Consider the following 17,285-nt stretch of genomic DNA (forward strand, 5'->3'; position numbering starts at 1 on the left):
CTGAGGCCCGGGTGGGGCTCCGGGAGCATCTCGCGGGGGGCACGCCTGCCCCGGAGTGCAAGGAAGAGCAGCAGTGTCCAGAGCGGCGTCGGCGGACCTGCGCGCGGAGCTGAGGAGGGGGCTCCCGAGCGGGGCTGGGGCGGGGGGGCGGCTGGCGCTGGCAGCCCCCGGGGTGGGGGGCGGGGTAGGCGCCGGCGCCGCGATGCTGGGCGTGGTGGAGCTGCTGCTGCTTGGGGCAGTGTGGCTGGCGGGCCCGGCCCGGGGGCAGAATGAGACGGAGCCCATCGTGCTGGAGGGCAAGTGCCTGGTGGTGTGCGACTCCAACCCTACGTCCGATCCCACGGGCACGGCGCTGGGCATCTCTGTGCGCTCCGGCAGCGCCAAGGTGGCTTTCTCTGCCATCAGAAGCACCAACCACGAGCCGTCCGAGATGAGTAATCGCACCATGATCATCTACTTCGACCAGGTGAGTGCTCCCTGAAGATGGAACTGGTAGAGGAGACGCCCGACATTCTCCAAGGTCTCTGCGGAGGCGCGTGGCAGGAGGTCAGACCGACTCTTGCCTATTCCTTGTCCTCCCCTCCCGTCATAGGTGCTAGTGAACATCGGGAACAACTTTGATTCAGAACGTAGCACCTTCATCGCCCCGCGCAAAGGGATCTACAGTTTCAACTTCCACGTGGTCAAAGTCTACAACAGACAGACCATCCAGGTCAGCCGCAGCTTCAGGGTCAGGTCTGGCGCCGGGACAGGGGCTCCTAACCGCCGGAGTCAGGGGCCCGTGTCCGGGTGGGAGATAGAAGGGGCAGCTGCGTGTGCCCCGGCTGCTCGGAAGAACGAGTAGCAGGGCCTCATGTTTCTGTGGCTAGGGCTGTCCCTTGCTTCCCCTGTCATCTGCTCCTGAGACCCAGCCCCCCTCCCCAAAGACAGGGTTTCCCTCCTCTGTCTTCTGGGCCCCTCCAAAGAGATTCTCACGCTTTGAAACGAGACTCCAGGGATTTTCCGTAGAGGTTGCTGTTAGCATCCCAGGCAGCTCCCGCTCCCGTAAGATTTCCCTGACCCCCGCCTGTAAGCGCCACGGACAGTATCCCCGACCCCTTGTTCCTGCTCCGAAGCCGGCGAGACGCCTTTGCGCTAGCTTTCAGCACCACGCTCTAGGGGGCCTCCCGCGTTCATTTGCGGACCCGCTCTGGGTTTCGGAACTATCAGCGTTTCGCAGGGCCCTAGCGGGTGAAGGTGGAGACAGAAGGGAAGGAGCGCGGTGCCGCTCCTTCCTGGCTCCAGTCTTGCCCCAGCCAGCTGTCACCGACTCCCAAGGCTCCCAAAGGTGTCTAGGGTTCCTTTCGGCTGAGAGAGAAGGTGGACCGCGCTGCTGGGCACGCGAGCAGGGCCTTTGGCTGCCGAGGCTACCGCAAGGGCAAAACCCGGCGGTGGGTGGCGAGAGCGCCTGGAGCTGGATGGGAATTGAGCCTGGGGTTTGGGCATGAGGCACAGAATGTAGCCCTGCGCGAGATTGCTCTTCAGCCAAAAGCCTTGCGCAGCTTCTCCACTGTCTCCACTGGCGTCCAGCCAGGCAGCCAGGGCCAGGGGGAACCAGGGTTTTTGTTTGTTTTCCCAGAAGGGCCAAGCGCAGAGTTGTCTGAGTTTCCATTTGAGCCCCAGGAGTGGGAGGAGGGAAGGGGACTACGATCTTACGGCACTTAAACCACCCACGTACCCCTTCACCTGGATGAAAGAGCACCCTCGGGGTTCGCTGGGCTGCTGGCGAAATGAAGGTGACTCGGTTAGGGGGCAGGCCTTCCTCTCACCCAGATGGGCACCCTTTGTCCCCATTAGGCCCCCAGCAGTAATCCGGCAAAGCCCCTATGCTCCCCGCCCCCGCCCGCACCCTGCTTTGTGCTGTTAGCCACACCGCGAAGGTTCGAGTCCCCGTTGCCGCTTCCGTGCCGCCTAGGTTGCAACTCTGAGGCGGGCTTTTCTCTTTCTCAGGTGAGCCTTATGTTAAACGGGTGGCCCGTGATTTCAGCTTTCGCCGGTGACCAGGACGTGACCCGGGAGGCCGCCAGCAACGGAGTCCTAATCCAGATGGAGAAAGGCGACAGAGCATACCTCAAGCTGGAGCGGGGGAACTTGATGGGGGGCTGGAAGTACTCCACCTTCTCCGGATTCCTCGTGTTTCCCCTCTGACTGGCTCACCTCCGACCCCGCATGGAGGCAGGGAGAGGGCCAGGCAGGAGGGGGAGTGAGGAAGAGGCTGACTTGTAGAGGACCAGAAGGCAGCAGGACCTGAACCTTCCCACACGTTCCCCCCACCGTATGGGGTGCAAAGTGTGCACTCAGAAGGCGGACGATCGCTGGTCCGTTTACTCATTAGAAGGGAATTCTACTTAAGCTCTGCGCACTCCCACTTCCAAAACAAAGCTCACCTCCCCGTCCCAGTTGCAGTCATGAAGGAAGAGACACAGCCTTGTCCTTGTTTCTTATCCCAAGTTCATGTTCCCTACGATTTATAGAAAAGAAACTTTGTATTTCACTGTGTAGCGTGAAATATCTTCCTCTGAGGTCCCCTGCTGAAACCTAATACACCCCTCCCCCATTTTACTTGACAGGGGGTAAGTTTCTATTTCCCTTTTTTTTGATGGGGGAGGTAGTTTTAATTTGGCAAGTATTGCTCTCCTTAAAAACACCGCTCAAGAGTTAATTCGCTGAAGATACTTTGTGTCCTCGGCTGCCTGTTAGCAGATAAAGGACACACCTTAGTGGTGACTGGTTTAAAATATATATAGAAAAATATTTATCATTTGTACACGAAGAACTCTCCCCAGTGGACACTGGCTGTACTTCCGTATTTCTATGTCCTATTCGGAGTGATCGTGCAATCCAAGGCTGCTTGGTGTTCTGACGCTTGTCGACGCCCTCGTGTCCCATGGCTCCAATAACAACCGCCAGGAGGGACGCTCCCTCGTCCTCTGTAACATACGTGTGAATAGCCAAGATTTACATTTGCTTTAATCCAATGAAGTTGGAGTGGGACTTTTATTTTTTTCCGAAACCGCTTTCTTCCCCAGCTGTGAGATTTGAGGGCCCGAGTGCGAAAGGGCGAGGTGCCCAGTGTGGGAGACCGGCTAGCATGCGACCGGAGCGCAAAGCCGCGGCCGCTCCAGCCTGAGCCGGACTTGGGGCGAGCCCTGAACTCGCCTGTGCTCCCCGCTCTGACTCAAACGTAAGAAATTGGACCGAAATCTCTCTAGGCCAGGCGGGGTTGCCGGCCCGGGAGCAAAGTTTGGGTTTTTCAAAGTCCACACGCATCAGGAATACTCCCAGCTGGAGGAGCTGGAGCCGGTCTGCGCGGAGCGGCGCGCTGCCCACGCCTCTGCCCCGGGTGTCTCCGCCGTGCGCTCCTCGGTTCCCGAAGCCGCGTTTTTGGCCCACCGCTCTGAATCCCGGGGCTGCCTTCTGTATCACGCGAGCGCCCAGGACTGGCGCTCCTCGCGGGACTTTTGATCAAGAGGTTCGTCCAGGAGTTTTGATTGTATCGGGACATAATGTGAAAGCAAAATTGAAATAAACGACACCGTTTTAAGTCTGGAATTCTGACCCAGTCGCTTCGGCAAAGGGGAGGTCGGGCGCGGGAAAGGGGGTGGGCGGCGAAGAGCCTCGCGGTGGGAGCCTTGGCTTGAATGGGACCCTCCGGCTCTGCTCTTGCTAGAGGCCCCCTTTTTTTCCTTCAGGGATGAAGGTAATTAGCTCCTGGAGGGTGGGGAGAAGGGGAAATGAATAATAGCATAATAAGCAACGTGTCTTGAGTTGTTCCTGCGGCTGCCCTGATTGAGAGACTCACTGAGCAAGCGGCCACCCTTGGAACTCGGACCCTGTGTCTCCTCCGCGCGCAGACCCGGCCGCATCCCCAGCCGGCGCTCCGCAGTCCTAGCGCCCCGGCCCAGGGGGATCAGCGGGGACTTCGGAAGTGGGCACCGGGCCGGAGTGCTTTTGTCCCCGCGCCTCTCAGCTCCCCTCCGCGCGAGTCAGTTGCCAGGGAAGCCAAGGTGAGGTGGAATAGCGGCCCTAAAGGGCTTTAATTTTTAAAAACGATTCTTTAAAGAAAGAGACACTTAACAATATTTTTTCCTCATTCTTCCGGTTGGGAGGAAAGGTGGGGAGAGCTGGAGGGGCTGCAGCGGAACTAGCTGGACCCAGCCGCTCTGCTCGCCCGAAGCCAGCCTGCCAGCCACGCGCCACGTCGCAGGTGCTCTCCGCGAGGGACTGTAGCCACCACCCGAGGAGGCTGTGCCCGGAAGGCGCTTGGAGCTCACTCGGCCGGTGGGTAATCACCCCTCTTCCTGTGGAGATCAGCTGGGTGACTGTGACAAGTTGCCTCTCCAGCCCCACTTGTACAAAGACAGAGAGGGATCTGAGAGTCCCTCCTGCTCCGAGGTCCCAGCCGTCCTCTGATCCCTGACTGGGGGGCCCTCAGCTCTTCTGCCTGGGTTTAGTGAGTCCTGGCTGCGGCCGGCGCGCGCGCCCGCACGCTCGCTCGCTCCAGGCCTCTGAACGCTGGGCCTGAGCCTGGGCTGGAGGCCGAGGGGAAGCCCGTGCCCCCAGGCACTGAAGCGCCCTTAGAGCACCTACTCTGGGTCTGGGAGGTGAACACAGAGGGGAGCGCAGGGGCCTCAGGTGGGACAGAGCGGGGAGGGTAATCCCTTGCTTCTGCTCTGGCTCCAGCCGGGTTGGGGAACCCCTGCTCTCCCACACCTCTGGTCTGGGCCCCGGCCACCCTCCCCACTCTGGTTCCAGCCCCTTCTTCTACCTGCTTCTTCATTCAAGGTGCCCATCTCCCATTACCATCTTCATGAGTCTGCCCCTGCTGTTTCTTTGCTTCAAGTTGAAGTACACTTTCTCTCCTCTGCTTTGCAAAATTCTGATCTTTCTGGGGATCTAAGCCATTCAACGAACAGGCCGCCCCTCCTGGGAGGTGGGCCTGTCTGGGGAGTCAGGGCAGATGCTGCTTCCCACGCTGCACCCCTCCTCAGCGTGGGGTGAGGCCATCTCTCCGCTCTGCAGTGGGTCCCACAGGGTGGTGGCTGCCCAGGCCAGCCGGTGCTTGCCCAGAAGTGCTAAGCTGGCCCAGAGGGCTCTGGGGAAGTGTGGGGTTCTCCGCCCCCAGTCTGCCCTCACCCTCAGGTCTGAGCCTCCCAGGAGCCTGGGTGGGGTTCCTTCCAGGGACCTAGAGTTTAGAGGCCTCTCTGGGCCAGCTTGTTGCAGCTGGGCCACCTCCCTCAGTGGCGCAGAGGTGGGGGCAATGGTTACCCCTGCCAGAGGCAGGTCAGTCGGCCTTCATCTGAAAATTGTGCTCCGGCTGGTGTGTTGGGTACTGGGAGGGGGAGAGAGAAGGGGGCACCCTGAAACCTGCACCTCACAAATGGCTCCCTTTAGTATCTAGAACCCTCTAGGTCCTTCTAGGTCTGAGCCCTGCCTCCTACTTTCATCTCAAATAAACCCAACCAGAATGGAGTTTTGGGGGGTTCCAAGACCACCCCCTCACTCAGCCTCACCCTCAGTCTGAAAGACTCCTCCCCTGCCCAGTTCACCTTAGTTACTCCCTTTTCTCCTGCCTTAAGAGTAAATGTCACCTCCTCCAGGAAGGCTTCCTCGCCCCCCATAGGAATAGTGGTTACCCCTTCCTAGTCACCCTCTTTGCCACACTGTGGTCTCTCTTACCACACTGCCTCTGCTCCCCAGTTTTCTGAGGCTCGGTTTGCTTCTCCTGGGGTGGGGGGTGGTGGATAATATCCGAGAGGTTTCTAGGACCCAAGAAGCCCAGACCCGAGTTCTAGGCCTAGGTTTTCCCAGAGGTGCATTGTGCTTCTGCGTGCTCAGGGGCCGTCGCTGGATCCTTGACGCTGCTGGGTCACTGTGGGCCGTGCTGTCTGCCGAGCAGCCCCGCGAGCAGCCCCGCTCCCGCGCGACCCCCTCGCCGACTCTCCCTCGCGGCAGCTTCCACCTTTAGCCGAGCCGGGAGTGCGCCCTCCAAGCTGCGGGGGAGCGCGGGTGCTGACAGCCCGGAGGGAGGACGGGTTCCTAATGAGCATAATGACCCAAATGGAGAGGGAGCCTCACCCTGCTCCGTAATTGTTGCCTTAATGGGGTAGTGGTGGGGAGAATGCGGGGCAGGGCGAGGAGGCAGGATGGTTCCACGGGTGCTGGGGTGTCAGGCTGGGGGCCTGAGGCCTCTGTGCACACAGAGGAGAGTGGAAAAACTCAGGGGTCCTGATCACCACCTGGGCTGGGCCTCTGGCCTGATGTACCACACTCTGCAAACACACTCTCCCCAGATGTGAGGTCTGGGCTGGAAGACATCTAGGGCTTCCTCCAGTTGGCAATCCCTCATCAAGGCGTCCCAGACTCTCAGCTGCCCCCTCCCGTTCCCTGCCCACCTCCCAGCTTGCACTCCGCCTGCCCTGCTCACCGACACTGGCTTTGGCACAGAAGAGGGAAAACGGTTCCCTGCCCTGGGGGAGGCAGCAGTGCCCACACGCGGGAGGTCAGTCTGGAGGGAGAACCAGGCGCTCCTGCTTGTGAGCCACGTCATGGGGGATGAGAGTCCCTGGGGCGATTACGGGGGTCTTTTTCCGAGGTAGGTACAGCGCACTCTCTCCGAGCCTCAGTTTGCTTGCATTTCAATTGGTGACAATGATGCCTTCACCACAGGGCCGTTGCTCAGGTTATGCTAAAAGGGATCGAAAATGCTCAGCATGGCCCCACACGTAGTAGGTGCTGAATAAACGGTGGCAACAACAAGGAGCAGTGGACATCTGGCCACCCCTCTGTCACAGAAGCAGGACACACGTGGACATGTAACCGATGGGCAAGCTGAAACCAGAGAGGGGGAAAGACACGGAGCGAGGGAATTCGGAAGAGGATCCTGTGGTCTTTCTTTCCCCTCCCCCAACACTCCTCTCCCCACCCCCCTCCATTTCTTCTCCAGAACCGGGGATTTTACCCCCGAAGCATCTCTCCTCGCCATTCCTGTTGCTCACACTTTGCCACCGACCCTTGGGGGTGAATGCTCTCTGGGTGTCTGCACGGCCCCCCCTTAGAGCTTAAGCCCCATCTGCCTGTCTGTGTCCCTTCGGGGGGGGGGGTGAGCCCCTTTCAAAGCAGGAGCGGCGACCTTCTCATCTTGCTCGGTCCAGGGCCTCTGGGTGCCTGGCACAGAGCAGGCATTTGCATCATGCTGTACCCACACTGAGCCTGGCACGACGGCCGGACGTGGACCCGGCCAGGGCACCTGCCCTTCAGGGGGACTTCCTGGACGGATCAGTGGGTCCCCTGCCCCCATTGCTGACAAGAGTGCTGACTCACTCGGAAGAGCTCCCAGCAACCACCCCCCCCCCACACACACACACATACACAGGCAGGGAAACCTTCCCGGACACCTGTGCCCGCTCTCCGCTCCGCCCATGTCACTCTGTGCTCAGCCACTCCCCGGGAGGTCCCAGCCCGGACTCAGGGAGAAGACAGAGGCTGTTTAGACGGACGGGCTGTTGTTCTGATCTGTCGCTAGGTCCTCTCGAGGCTTGGACGAGGCTGCCTGCGCTTCTGGCAGCTGTAAGGAGACCCGGACAGTGGAAGTCAGGAAAGAGGGCTTCACGGCTGCAGAGGGAGGACTTGGGTCGTGTGGCCACAGCCCAGACCCAGGAGGCCTTTGTTCCTCTTGCTCAACAGTGAGGAAGTTGGGGGAGAAGTGCAGGGGAGGGGCCATGGACGACCCCGTCCAACCCAAGCAGGCTCCCCTGTGACCTCCCTGGCTTCCCTTGAACTCTGCTTGTCTGTCGGCAGGGCCTTCCCTTCCCCCCACCACCCATCAGGGCCTTGGCCTCTGCTGACCCCTGACCTCTCCTGTTCAGGTCACAGCCTGAGCCCCAGGCAAAGCTCCTCTCCCCACCCGTGCCCAGTGCCTGGTTCCCTGGATGAATGACCAAGTGCGCACACGAGTGGGTGGGCAGATGGGTGGCGGGATGGCTGGTCGCATTGTGGGCACCTTTGCTGGTCCCCCTGACTGAGCACTGCAGAGGCACCCGCCTGGCTGTCCACCTTGTCACAGCTCTGTTCTCAGAGCCCAGCGCAGTTCCTGGAGGGGAGCTGGGAGCATGCAACGTTTCTTGGATGACTGGGAGAGGAACTGCGGGACTTTGGTGCTGGGACTCCTGATGGGGAGGTTCTGGGGTGCAGGCTCAGCATCCTGCTCCCAGCATCCCGCCCTGCCCCCCTGAACAGCCACGTTTGTTTTAAAACAACGGAGTTGAATTGGAGTGGCTCTTGCATGCTGCTTGCCCCACCCCCTAACCCCCTGCAACAAACTGTCAGCTCTTTGGGCAGGGACCTTATTTCATTTCCTTTAAAGGGTAGGAGCACCTTTCCCTTCCCCCAACAGCCCAGGTCAGGATTCGGGGCTGGCTGAGTGGTTGGTTAGTGCTGGATCCAGCCCTGAGGCCTGTGGTTGTGAGCGGGGTGGAAGCCGCTGCTGATGGTGCCTATGGGGGGAGGTGCAGAGAGCGCAGGAGATTTTTCTGTGGGGCCAGCGAGGTGGCAAGATGCAAACAGCATCCACGCAGTGGCTGGGCCCATGGGGGAGCTGGAATTTCCCAGGCAGACTTGGGCTTGTGGCTAGTCGTGGGTGGAGTCTCTGGGGTTGTGTTCTAGAAAACTGAGCGACCTCTGAAGTCCCTTCGCTGCTTCAGGTTCTGCGGCAGACCGTGGACGTGGAACCATCTAAAAAAAAAACCCCAAGGATTCCCCAACCTTCCCCCTTCCTCCACAGACCCACGTCCTGCTGGGAGTTCAGCCCAATGGAGCTCTCTGGAAGCTTCTGCCAGCCAGCAGCAGCCTGTTTCCTCAGGTTAGGCTCCAAGAGCTTGTCTCCTGTCCTCAGAAATGACTGCAGACTGTCAGGGCCACGTTCAAAGGGGGAAGAGGAACTCACGGACAAAGGAGAGGCCCTGGGCATCTCTTTCTTCCTCATTTGAAAGGATGCTGTGCGCTCTGCCCAGATCCTGTGCTGGGTAGACTCGCCTTTGTATTTGGAGAGACTCAAAAATAAACTCCCCAATGTGTACTTCCGCTGAGCAGTTCGGACGGTTTTATAATGACTGAGTGGTTCCAAATATGGAATTAAAATGCAGCTGATGAGGAGCCTGCTATTTTACTAACTCATCTTGGTCAACGTTGGTCCATTTAGGTCTCAGCAATGTTCCAAATGCTCTCTCTCTCCCTGTCTCTTTCTCTCTTTTCCGAGTTCATTTCAGGTAGATGGATTGTTTACTTATTCTGAAGGTGCCGGGGGAGAGGGCCCGTCAGCAGTACCAGTTGGGCTGTTGGGGGCAGGCTCCGGCTCATCCATCACGTGGTGTCTGCCTGTCTGGTGCTTTTCGGCCCTCTCCTCTGGGCTCCCCGAGCTTCCCACCTGGGAATGTGCTTGGCAGGTTTGCGAGCCGGTGGACCTAAATAATCTCCTGCATCAATATGACTGATGGCAGTGCTCTGTGGGGCCACGGGCTGGAGAGCTCTTTGCCTGGACTAAGGCTGTCCCTGTCTGTCGTGAGAAGCTGGGGTCCAGGCTGAGGGCAGGAGCAAGCCTGTTCTCCCAGGAGCCCCTGCATGACCTCTGGGGTTCCATCCCAACTAGAAGCCTATGAAAGGCAAGATTCTTGGGGCCGTAGCTGGGAGTCTTCGGGCCTGTTTCCAGCTTAAAACTGTCCCTGGAATCCTGCCTTTTTACCCCAGGCCACAAAAAAAGCTAGCCTGTGACTGGCTCTCAGAGCCGTGATGTGAGTCTTCTTTTGGCTCCTCCAAATTCATTCCCCCCCCTCCCCTCAGGAGCCAGAGGGAGCTTCTCAAACATGATCCAAGCCAAGAATCCTCTGCTTAAAACCATCCGGTGATCGGCGCCTGCTGACCCCTCACAGCTCCTCCTCTGCGGCTTTCCTCGAGTGCAGAGTGGCTCATTCTGGGTTTTCATCAGTTCCTAGGCTATTCTAGGCTCCCTCCTGCCTCGGAAGCTCTGCGCGCGTTCACCCTCCTGGGGGGAGGAATACCCTCCCCCTCCTGGATGTTTCCTGTGGCTATTTCCTTCTCCTCCGGGTGCCAGCGGGCCACCCCTGACCTCTCCCTGGGGCCCTGGCCACTCAGGGACATCAGTGACGTCACCAGTTGGGCTCTAAGTACACTGCCCCCCCCACCAGGTGCTCATTTCTCTGTTTGCTTCTTTACTGTCCCTCCCCCTCCCTAGGGACAGAGATCTGGCCTGTCCTGAGTGTCATCTCTCCCCAGAATTTGGAACAGAACCTGAAATGGCAGGGGCTTGATTCGTGTATGAATGGCCGGAAGGCCCACCAGTCACGGGATCACATTCCCCAGAGCTCTGGGCTTCGGCGGAACCCCGGAGCTTTCGTCGCCTCATGGGCTCCTCTCCTCGGGAGCTCAGGGCAGCCATACAACATGTCACCCACCGGAAGCCACATCCATCCCAGGGGAAGCCACAAGGTCAAGGGTGGGGGCTGGACAGTGGGTGGCCACAGATCCAGTGGATGGGTCTTTTGCTCGTTAAGGTCTGTTGTTAAAATTGCTTAATTCAGCTAACCACGCTGTCGGACTAGGGAAAACTGAAGTGAGCCGTGAATGATTGAATTTTTCCACTGAAGTTATCCTGCAGAAAACAAGCACCAACAAGAGAACAAGGAGAAACGCAGCCAGGCTACAGGTCCTGGAACCGCAACTGTGCCTGGAGCGACGGGGGGGCCACGGGGTGGGGCCAGAGGGCAGAGGGTGGGGCTGCAGGTTCCTAGGCATGAAGCAGAAAGCAGCTTGACTCTCTCCAAGATGGGAGAAGGTGGCACTGGGGCAGAAAGGGCAGCGATGTGAGTCCAAGGCTGGTGCACACAAGACCCGTGTCCTCCGACGGCAGAACATCCGCCACAGCAACCCCCAAGTGGTCCAGTGCTGTCAACCATTTATTGAGCGATGCTCAGCTCACTTGCCGCCTGCAGGCCCCACACCAGCTCCGCGCCAGAGGTCCCCCGGAAGAACCCAGGCGGGGAGGGGACGTGGTGTGGAGCAGGGTGAGGAATGAGGATGGTGAGGGGCTTGGTGGTCTGCTTTACCTGCGTCACCCTCTCCTTCCCACTGGGACATCCTCAGGGTCCAAACGTCCTCAGGGTCCTGGGACATTTGGCTTCATCGTCCTTTCTGTGGGTAAGAACAGGCTTTGAACTGGTTGGCAAGGCTGCCTTTGTCACTGGGTAGTGATCGGGGTTCTAGAAACTCCCCTTAAGTTGGCCTTACCACTACCTTCCCAAAAGGATGTATTGACCTCCACAGCCAAAACGCCCAAGGAGGATGGAGTTCAGGTGTGGCTGAACCAGGCTGCTTCAACAAGGGTATTGGGCTGCCGCTGTCCATGTCTGGATTCCACACGCTGGAAGGGGAGGGGCCTGGAAGGGGACAGGACTGGGAGCAGGTCATCCAGTGATGAGGCTGTTGCAGCCATCGGGCTCAGGGACAGAGGCAGCTGGGGCTGTGGCAGGAACAGGGAGGCTGGAGAACCGTCAGAGCCTTAGCATTAGTGGTGGACCCGGACGCAGAGGTGAGGAGAAGGGGGTGGCAGGGATGGTCTCTTTGGTGTCTCCCGGATTTCTGGTTATGCTGCAGATGGCCACTCTGGCCACCCCAGAGAGGGGAGCTGGGTCTGCAGCGGCGGGGAGAGTTGTGAGGTCAGTTTGGGACATGTTGCATTTGAGGTTCCTTGGAGACCTCTCATGTCTGTGTAAAATAGATGGCAAGCTAGCAAGTCTGGAGGCCAGGGGCCAGGTCTGAGCTGCAGGAATAAACTTTGGCCTCACAGGCAGGAAGGTAGGTCAAGAGCGCTGAGCAGAGATGAACTGGCGGAGGGGGAAGCTCCTGGGAAGAGCTGCTGTGTTACAAACACTTAACGGTGATAGTTGCGGTTGTCCTGCGTGGGTCTTGTAGCCCAATCTCCCGTCCTGAGGCTGCCGCTGTGGTTGGCTTCTGGTAGCGTGGACCTCACCTCACATCAGCTCCTGCTGTCTCTGAATCACAGCTACGACCCAGAAGGGCCGTGGTGGGCTGGGAGTGGGGTGGGGGAGGCAACAGGGGTGCAGAGGTGCAGAAGGCGGTCCCATGGGCTCCCCTCACCTTCGCCCCGACACGCACACAAGCCAGCCCTGACACTTTGATTGAACCTAATTTCCTTCTTCCTAAAGCCTTCCCTGGAAGAATTACGAGTCTGGCTGCCCCCACAGGAACAGGGGGAGGATGGTATTGGTGATGGCATAAAAGCAGAGGAGAGAGCAGAGAGCAGAAAGACAGTATTTATCCTCAGCAGCGTCCTAGAGCACCGGTCACCCTCTGAGCAAGAGCAAGACAGACAGCCACCAAGGGCTTTAAAAATAGAGCCACTGCGCTGCTTCAGGCAAGGAAAACAGCCAAGGCTAAGGCCAACCTTCCTGATTCTAGGCAACTGATGCCCACGGAGGCCAAGGAGGCCCCTGAGCCGCAGCGAGGAGACAGGGCAGCTGGGTGAGCGGGGAGGGGCCGCACCAGCCTCTGGGCCCCGGGCTTTGTCCGGGAGTGACCAGTGTGTACCCTGCCTCTGAAGAGGGAGCAGGTCCACAGGCCACTCGGGCCCTTTAAGGCCAATAGTAGCGTCTCCGGAGACAACAAGAGGCAATAAGACAGGTGTTTCTGGAACGGACCAGAACATCTGCACGTAAGCACAGGCTACCGTCGCCACAGCAGTTCTCAGAAGAGGCAGGTCTCCTTTTCCAGATGATGACAGGGCTCTAAAGACAAGGGTGACAGGGCTGTCATCTGCACCTTGGGGGAGACTGAGGAGACTGGGAGGGGCTAGACACCGGGGAGATGTCATGCCGAGGAGGGGGGAGGTGCCAATCCCATGGGATCTTGGAGGAAGCAGAGGGCTTCAGGGAGGAGGTGACTTTGTTTTGTTTTTAATAGACTTTACTTTTCAGAACAGTTTTAAGTGTATAGAAACACAGCGAAGACTGCACAGAGAACTCCCCTATAGCTCCTCACTCAGTGTCCTTATTACTTACACCCTATAGCATGAGTTACCACTGTGGGCACTGACCTGAGTGCCAAGGACAAGTTCGTCCCCTCCTTCCCCTTCCCACCCTGTATTCGTTGGGAGTCAATACTTGTTCCTGAGAGCTGAGTATGTGTCGCCACGGAGCATTTGGAATTTCTCTGCAAGGGAAAGTTGTCTCTTCTCCCACATTCACTTATTTTTTCAATCATTTATTTATATACAACTCATGGGTATAATTCGGATATATCCGACTTACGTACTTTTTCTTTTTGCTCAAGTTGTTCCAAATTTGGCCATTGGAAGCTCTTTCAGTTGCCTCCTGTCTCTCTGACATGCACCCTTCAATGTAAGTGTTTTTTTTTAACTTTCTCTCTTCTTTTGGCACCAAAAGAAGGTTCATCCTGGACACTTCCTGACCTGGTTCTAGAATCCGCCATTTTGAGAATGGCGATAGAAACCAAGACCTGGGGACCAGGTGTGCTCGTGGCTGCCAGGATGTCATTGCTTTGGGGGCCTCTCAGCTGGCGGGACAAGGAAACGTGTGCAGGTGCACCAACCACACCTGCAGGGATTTCCAGATGCAAGCACCTGTGTCCACTGTAAACTAAATGCAGGTTTGTACTGATGTCCGCACCTGGAGTCTATCACCGCACGATCTGCTCTCCTCCCCTTGCTCATCTGAGAGTTTCCACTCGAACAGTGAGAAATCATCCAATGTCCATATACCTAATTATTCACTTCCAGGGTACAGGCACGGTGGTTTCAGAACTATTAACCAGTAGTGCCCCTGTAGGGAATAACTTTTCCCGACAGCAGAGTGCAAGGCTGATGTGAAATTCGTTTTGCCTTTGGTTTTACAGTTTGTAACTGTTTTCTGTTCTTCGCACTCATCATTGTTTACCCCTTCTGCGATTTCTGGTTTTAATTGAGCATTTCATATGATTTTATTTTCTCGCCTCCCTTTGCATACGGATTATGCCTCTTTAAAAAAAACTAGTGCTTTCATTAGAGTGTGGAATATACATTTACCACTGGCCTAAGTCTACTTTCGAATAACACTGTACCACCTCACAGGGAGCGCGGTTGCCTTACAGCAGCAGGTTCCCAATTCCGCCCACTCGTTGCTTCCAAACTGTCACTGATTTCATTTATCCACACGCCCTGCCCATATTGAACATTTATGTATTAGATTAAGAATATGAGAAATAAAAAATCTTATTTTACCTTTATCTATTCCTTTTCTGATGCTTTTCATTTTCTCATGTACATCTGAGTTTATAACCTACCTACTTTTCCTGCTTCCGGAAGAATTTCTTTTAGCATTTCTCGCAGAGCAGGTCTGCTGACAATGACTTCTCCCATTTTTGTGCATCTGAGAAAGTGTTTATTTCCTCCTCACTTTTGGAGGATGATTCTACTGGAGGTAGAATTTCTAAGTTGGTGAGATTTTTCTTTCAGAACTGAATATTTCACTTCACTCTCTTGTTGCTTGTAGAGCTTCTGATGAGAAGTCCACTAGAATTCTTACCCCTGCTTTCCTGTAGTTAAGATGTTTGTCCTTGGTTTCTTCCAAGGTTTTCTGTATCTATGATTTCCTGAAGTTTAAATATGACATTTCTAGGTGCAGAGTTTTGGGAATTCATCCTGCTTGGTGTGCCTCCAAACTTCCCTGGACTTTGGTGCCTGTCATTCATTTCGGAAACATTCTCATCTGTATTTTACTTTAAGTATTTATCTGCTCCATTCCCTCTTTATTTGCCTTCTGGTAGTCCTATTACATGTTTGTGAAACTTCCTGAAATTGTTCGGCAGTTCTTGGATATTCTGTTATTTTTTGGTCCCATTTTTTCCTCTTTGTATTTTAGTGTTGAAATTTCTATTGACATATCTTCAGGTTCACTGGTTCTTTCCTCATCCACAGCCAATCCTTCAATGAGTCAATCAAAGCCATCCTTTATTTCTGCTACAATGTTTTTATCTGTATCATATCTCTCCTTTCGACTCTTTCTCAGTTTCCATCCTTCTGTTTACATCACCCAGCTGTTCTTGTATGTCATGCCTTGTTCCATTAAAGACCTTTAGATATTAATTATAGTTATTTAAAATGTTTTTTTTGTCTAGTAATTTCAAAGTCAGTGTCTTATCCAAGTCTCTGAGGCTGGTGCTGTTACTTGCTTTCTCTCTTCTTGTATTTTATGATCTTATGATTTTTTAGTCAAAAGCGAGACATGATATGTTGGGTAATAAACACGGAGTTAAACAGGCCTTCAGCGTGAGGTTGTATATTTATTGGCTAAGTTGAACACTGGGCTTTCCAATTGCTTCGGTGTCCCTGTTATTACAGTTACTTTTCTGTTTGGATTTTCCTGAAGTCTCGTTCTTACGTGGAATCTGAATCTTGAAGTTCTGCCAGCTGCAACCCACTATTATTACAGGGGAGCCCTGTTTGGGCGGTGGTGCGGTGTGGGGGAGGGGAGGCATTCTGTAATCTTAGGATTGGATCTCAGAGTTTCAGTGCACGTCTGTCCCCGAGCCGTGACCTTCCCAAAGACTTCTTATCTTTCTTTTCCTCCCCCCTTCCTTAGGTGAGGGAGGGAGGCCGGAAGGGGCATAATTGCTCTTCTTCCCCTGTGAGATAAGATAGAGATCATTCGCCTCTGGTCAAATTATTTTAACTGGAGAATAGGCCTTTGTTATGGAGAATATACTGAACATATTTCAAAATGTCGATCTTCTCTTTGCTTTGCCAGAGACGTGAGGGATTTGTCGTGGCCTTGCACCCTGAAAATCTGTTGGGGTTCCTGGAGGTAAAACCCCAAAAGTGTGAGGAACGGGTGAGACTGGGTCCAGGGGGTCTTCTCACTCTCCAGCTAGTCCTCGCCCACCCCCAGAGACTGACCGAGAGCCCCAATCCCACGTCCCACCGGCCTCTGCCCCCAGCACATGACCTGGCCCTGTTTTTCTCCGTTTGCTGTTCCCTCCTGATGCTGGGACACCAGTCTGCCCCCCGCCCCCCCACAGGCTCGGTTCTCTAACAGGCCCAAGAAGATTTGCAGTTTGTTTCATTTTTTAAAAATATTTTATTTATTTATTTTTAGAGAGAGGGGAAGGAAAGGCGAAAGAGTGGGAGAGAAACATCAATGTGTGGTTGCCTCTCATGTGTACCCTACTGGGGACCTGGCCTGCAACCCAGGCATGTGCCCTGACTGGGAATCGAACCAGTGACCCTTTGCTTCACAGGCCCCTGTTCAATCCACTGAGCTACTCCAGCCAGGACTTTTTCACTTTTTTCTTGGTGTAAGGATGGGAGGACACCTTCTAAGCTCTTGACGGTCAGCACTGAAACCAGAAGGTGAATTTTGAGTTGGGTCCTGGGGACAAGCACGACTTCTCCAAGAGTCGGGGTGAAGGTAGGTGGGAGCACGCGGGCCCGACCAGACCCGCGCCCGTGGAACCTGCTCTTACCCTTGTGGAGTTACCACCAGGAACTTACCCACAGAAGAAGGTCTTGTCCCAGTGGACACTGGCCAGGTTTTGACCCCCCGCCCCTCATTCTGCCTTTGTAACAGCCATCCACTGCCAGTCACACACGCACCCCTTGGCCCCTCCTCCAACACCAGTTTGTGTGTTTAGAGCAAAACTGTTTTCTCCCGGACCTGACTCCAGCCACGTGACTTTGGCCTGACCAATCAGAGTTTCAAGTTTTCCTGACACAGTGATTGGTTGAAGGATGTGCCTGTGCTCTCACTGTAGCCAATGAGATGGGAGAGGGCGTAGGTTCTGGGGTTACCCACAGGCGTTTTGATGACAATCACACCCACGTGGAGGACGACTACCGATCTGGGCAGGAGGAAAGCCATGTCCTGCCGATGTCCTTTACATCTCTACTTCCAGCTGGGCCTGAAAACGCTCAGACTCATGAACCTGTCACTTATGGGGTGATGGCCTTTCTGTTTAAACCATGTGGACTGGGTTTGGGTTCCCTTGCGACCTTGCTGCCCGTCAAGGTCCCAAGTGATACAGAAATCTGCCCCAATCCAGTCCAAGAAAGCCAGGGAGCAATGCCACACCTCGGGAGGTGGTGCCTTCTTGGGGGGACGTCAGACCTCAGGGGGATACAGTTCAAGTCCTGCCAAGCACGTGTGTGGTGCTGGGCTGAGCAC

The 17,285-nt window shown here is 55.8% G+C and overlaps 1 protein-coding gene across 1 annotated transcript; it reads left to right on the forward strand.

Annotated features, from left to right (window-relative positions):
• The first annotated feature begins 202 nt into the window (after positions 1-202).
• CBLN1 (cerebellin 1 precursor) lies at positions 203-3,583 on the forward strand. Its single transcript, XM_037066293.1, has 3 exons — positions 203-466; positions 593-712; positions 1,990-3,583. The coding sequence occupies exons 1-3, from the start codon at positions 203-205 to the stop codon at positions 2,185-2,187; spliced, it is 582 nt and encodes a 193-aa protein (XP_036922188.1). The 3' UTR covers positions 2,188-3,583.
• The last annotated feature ends 13,702 nt before the right edge of the window (positions 3,584-17,285 follow it).

This window comes from Sturnira hondurensis, unplaced genomic scaffold (assembly GCF_014824575.4).
Source record: "Sturnira hondurensis isolate 20B ecotype Veracruz unplaced genomic scaffold, ASM1482457v3 Scaffold0016617, whole genome shotgun sequence".
NCBI classification, from domain to species: Eukaryota; Metazoa; Chordata; class Mammalia; order Chiroptera; family Phyllostomidae; genus Sturnira; species Sturnira hondurensis.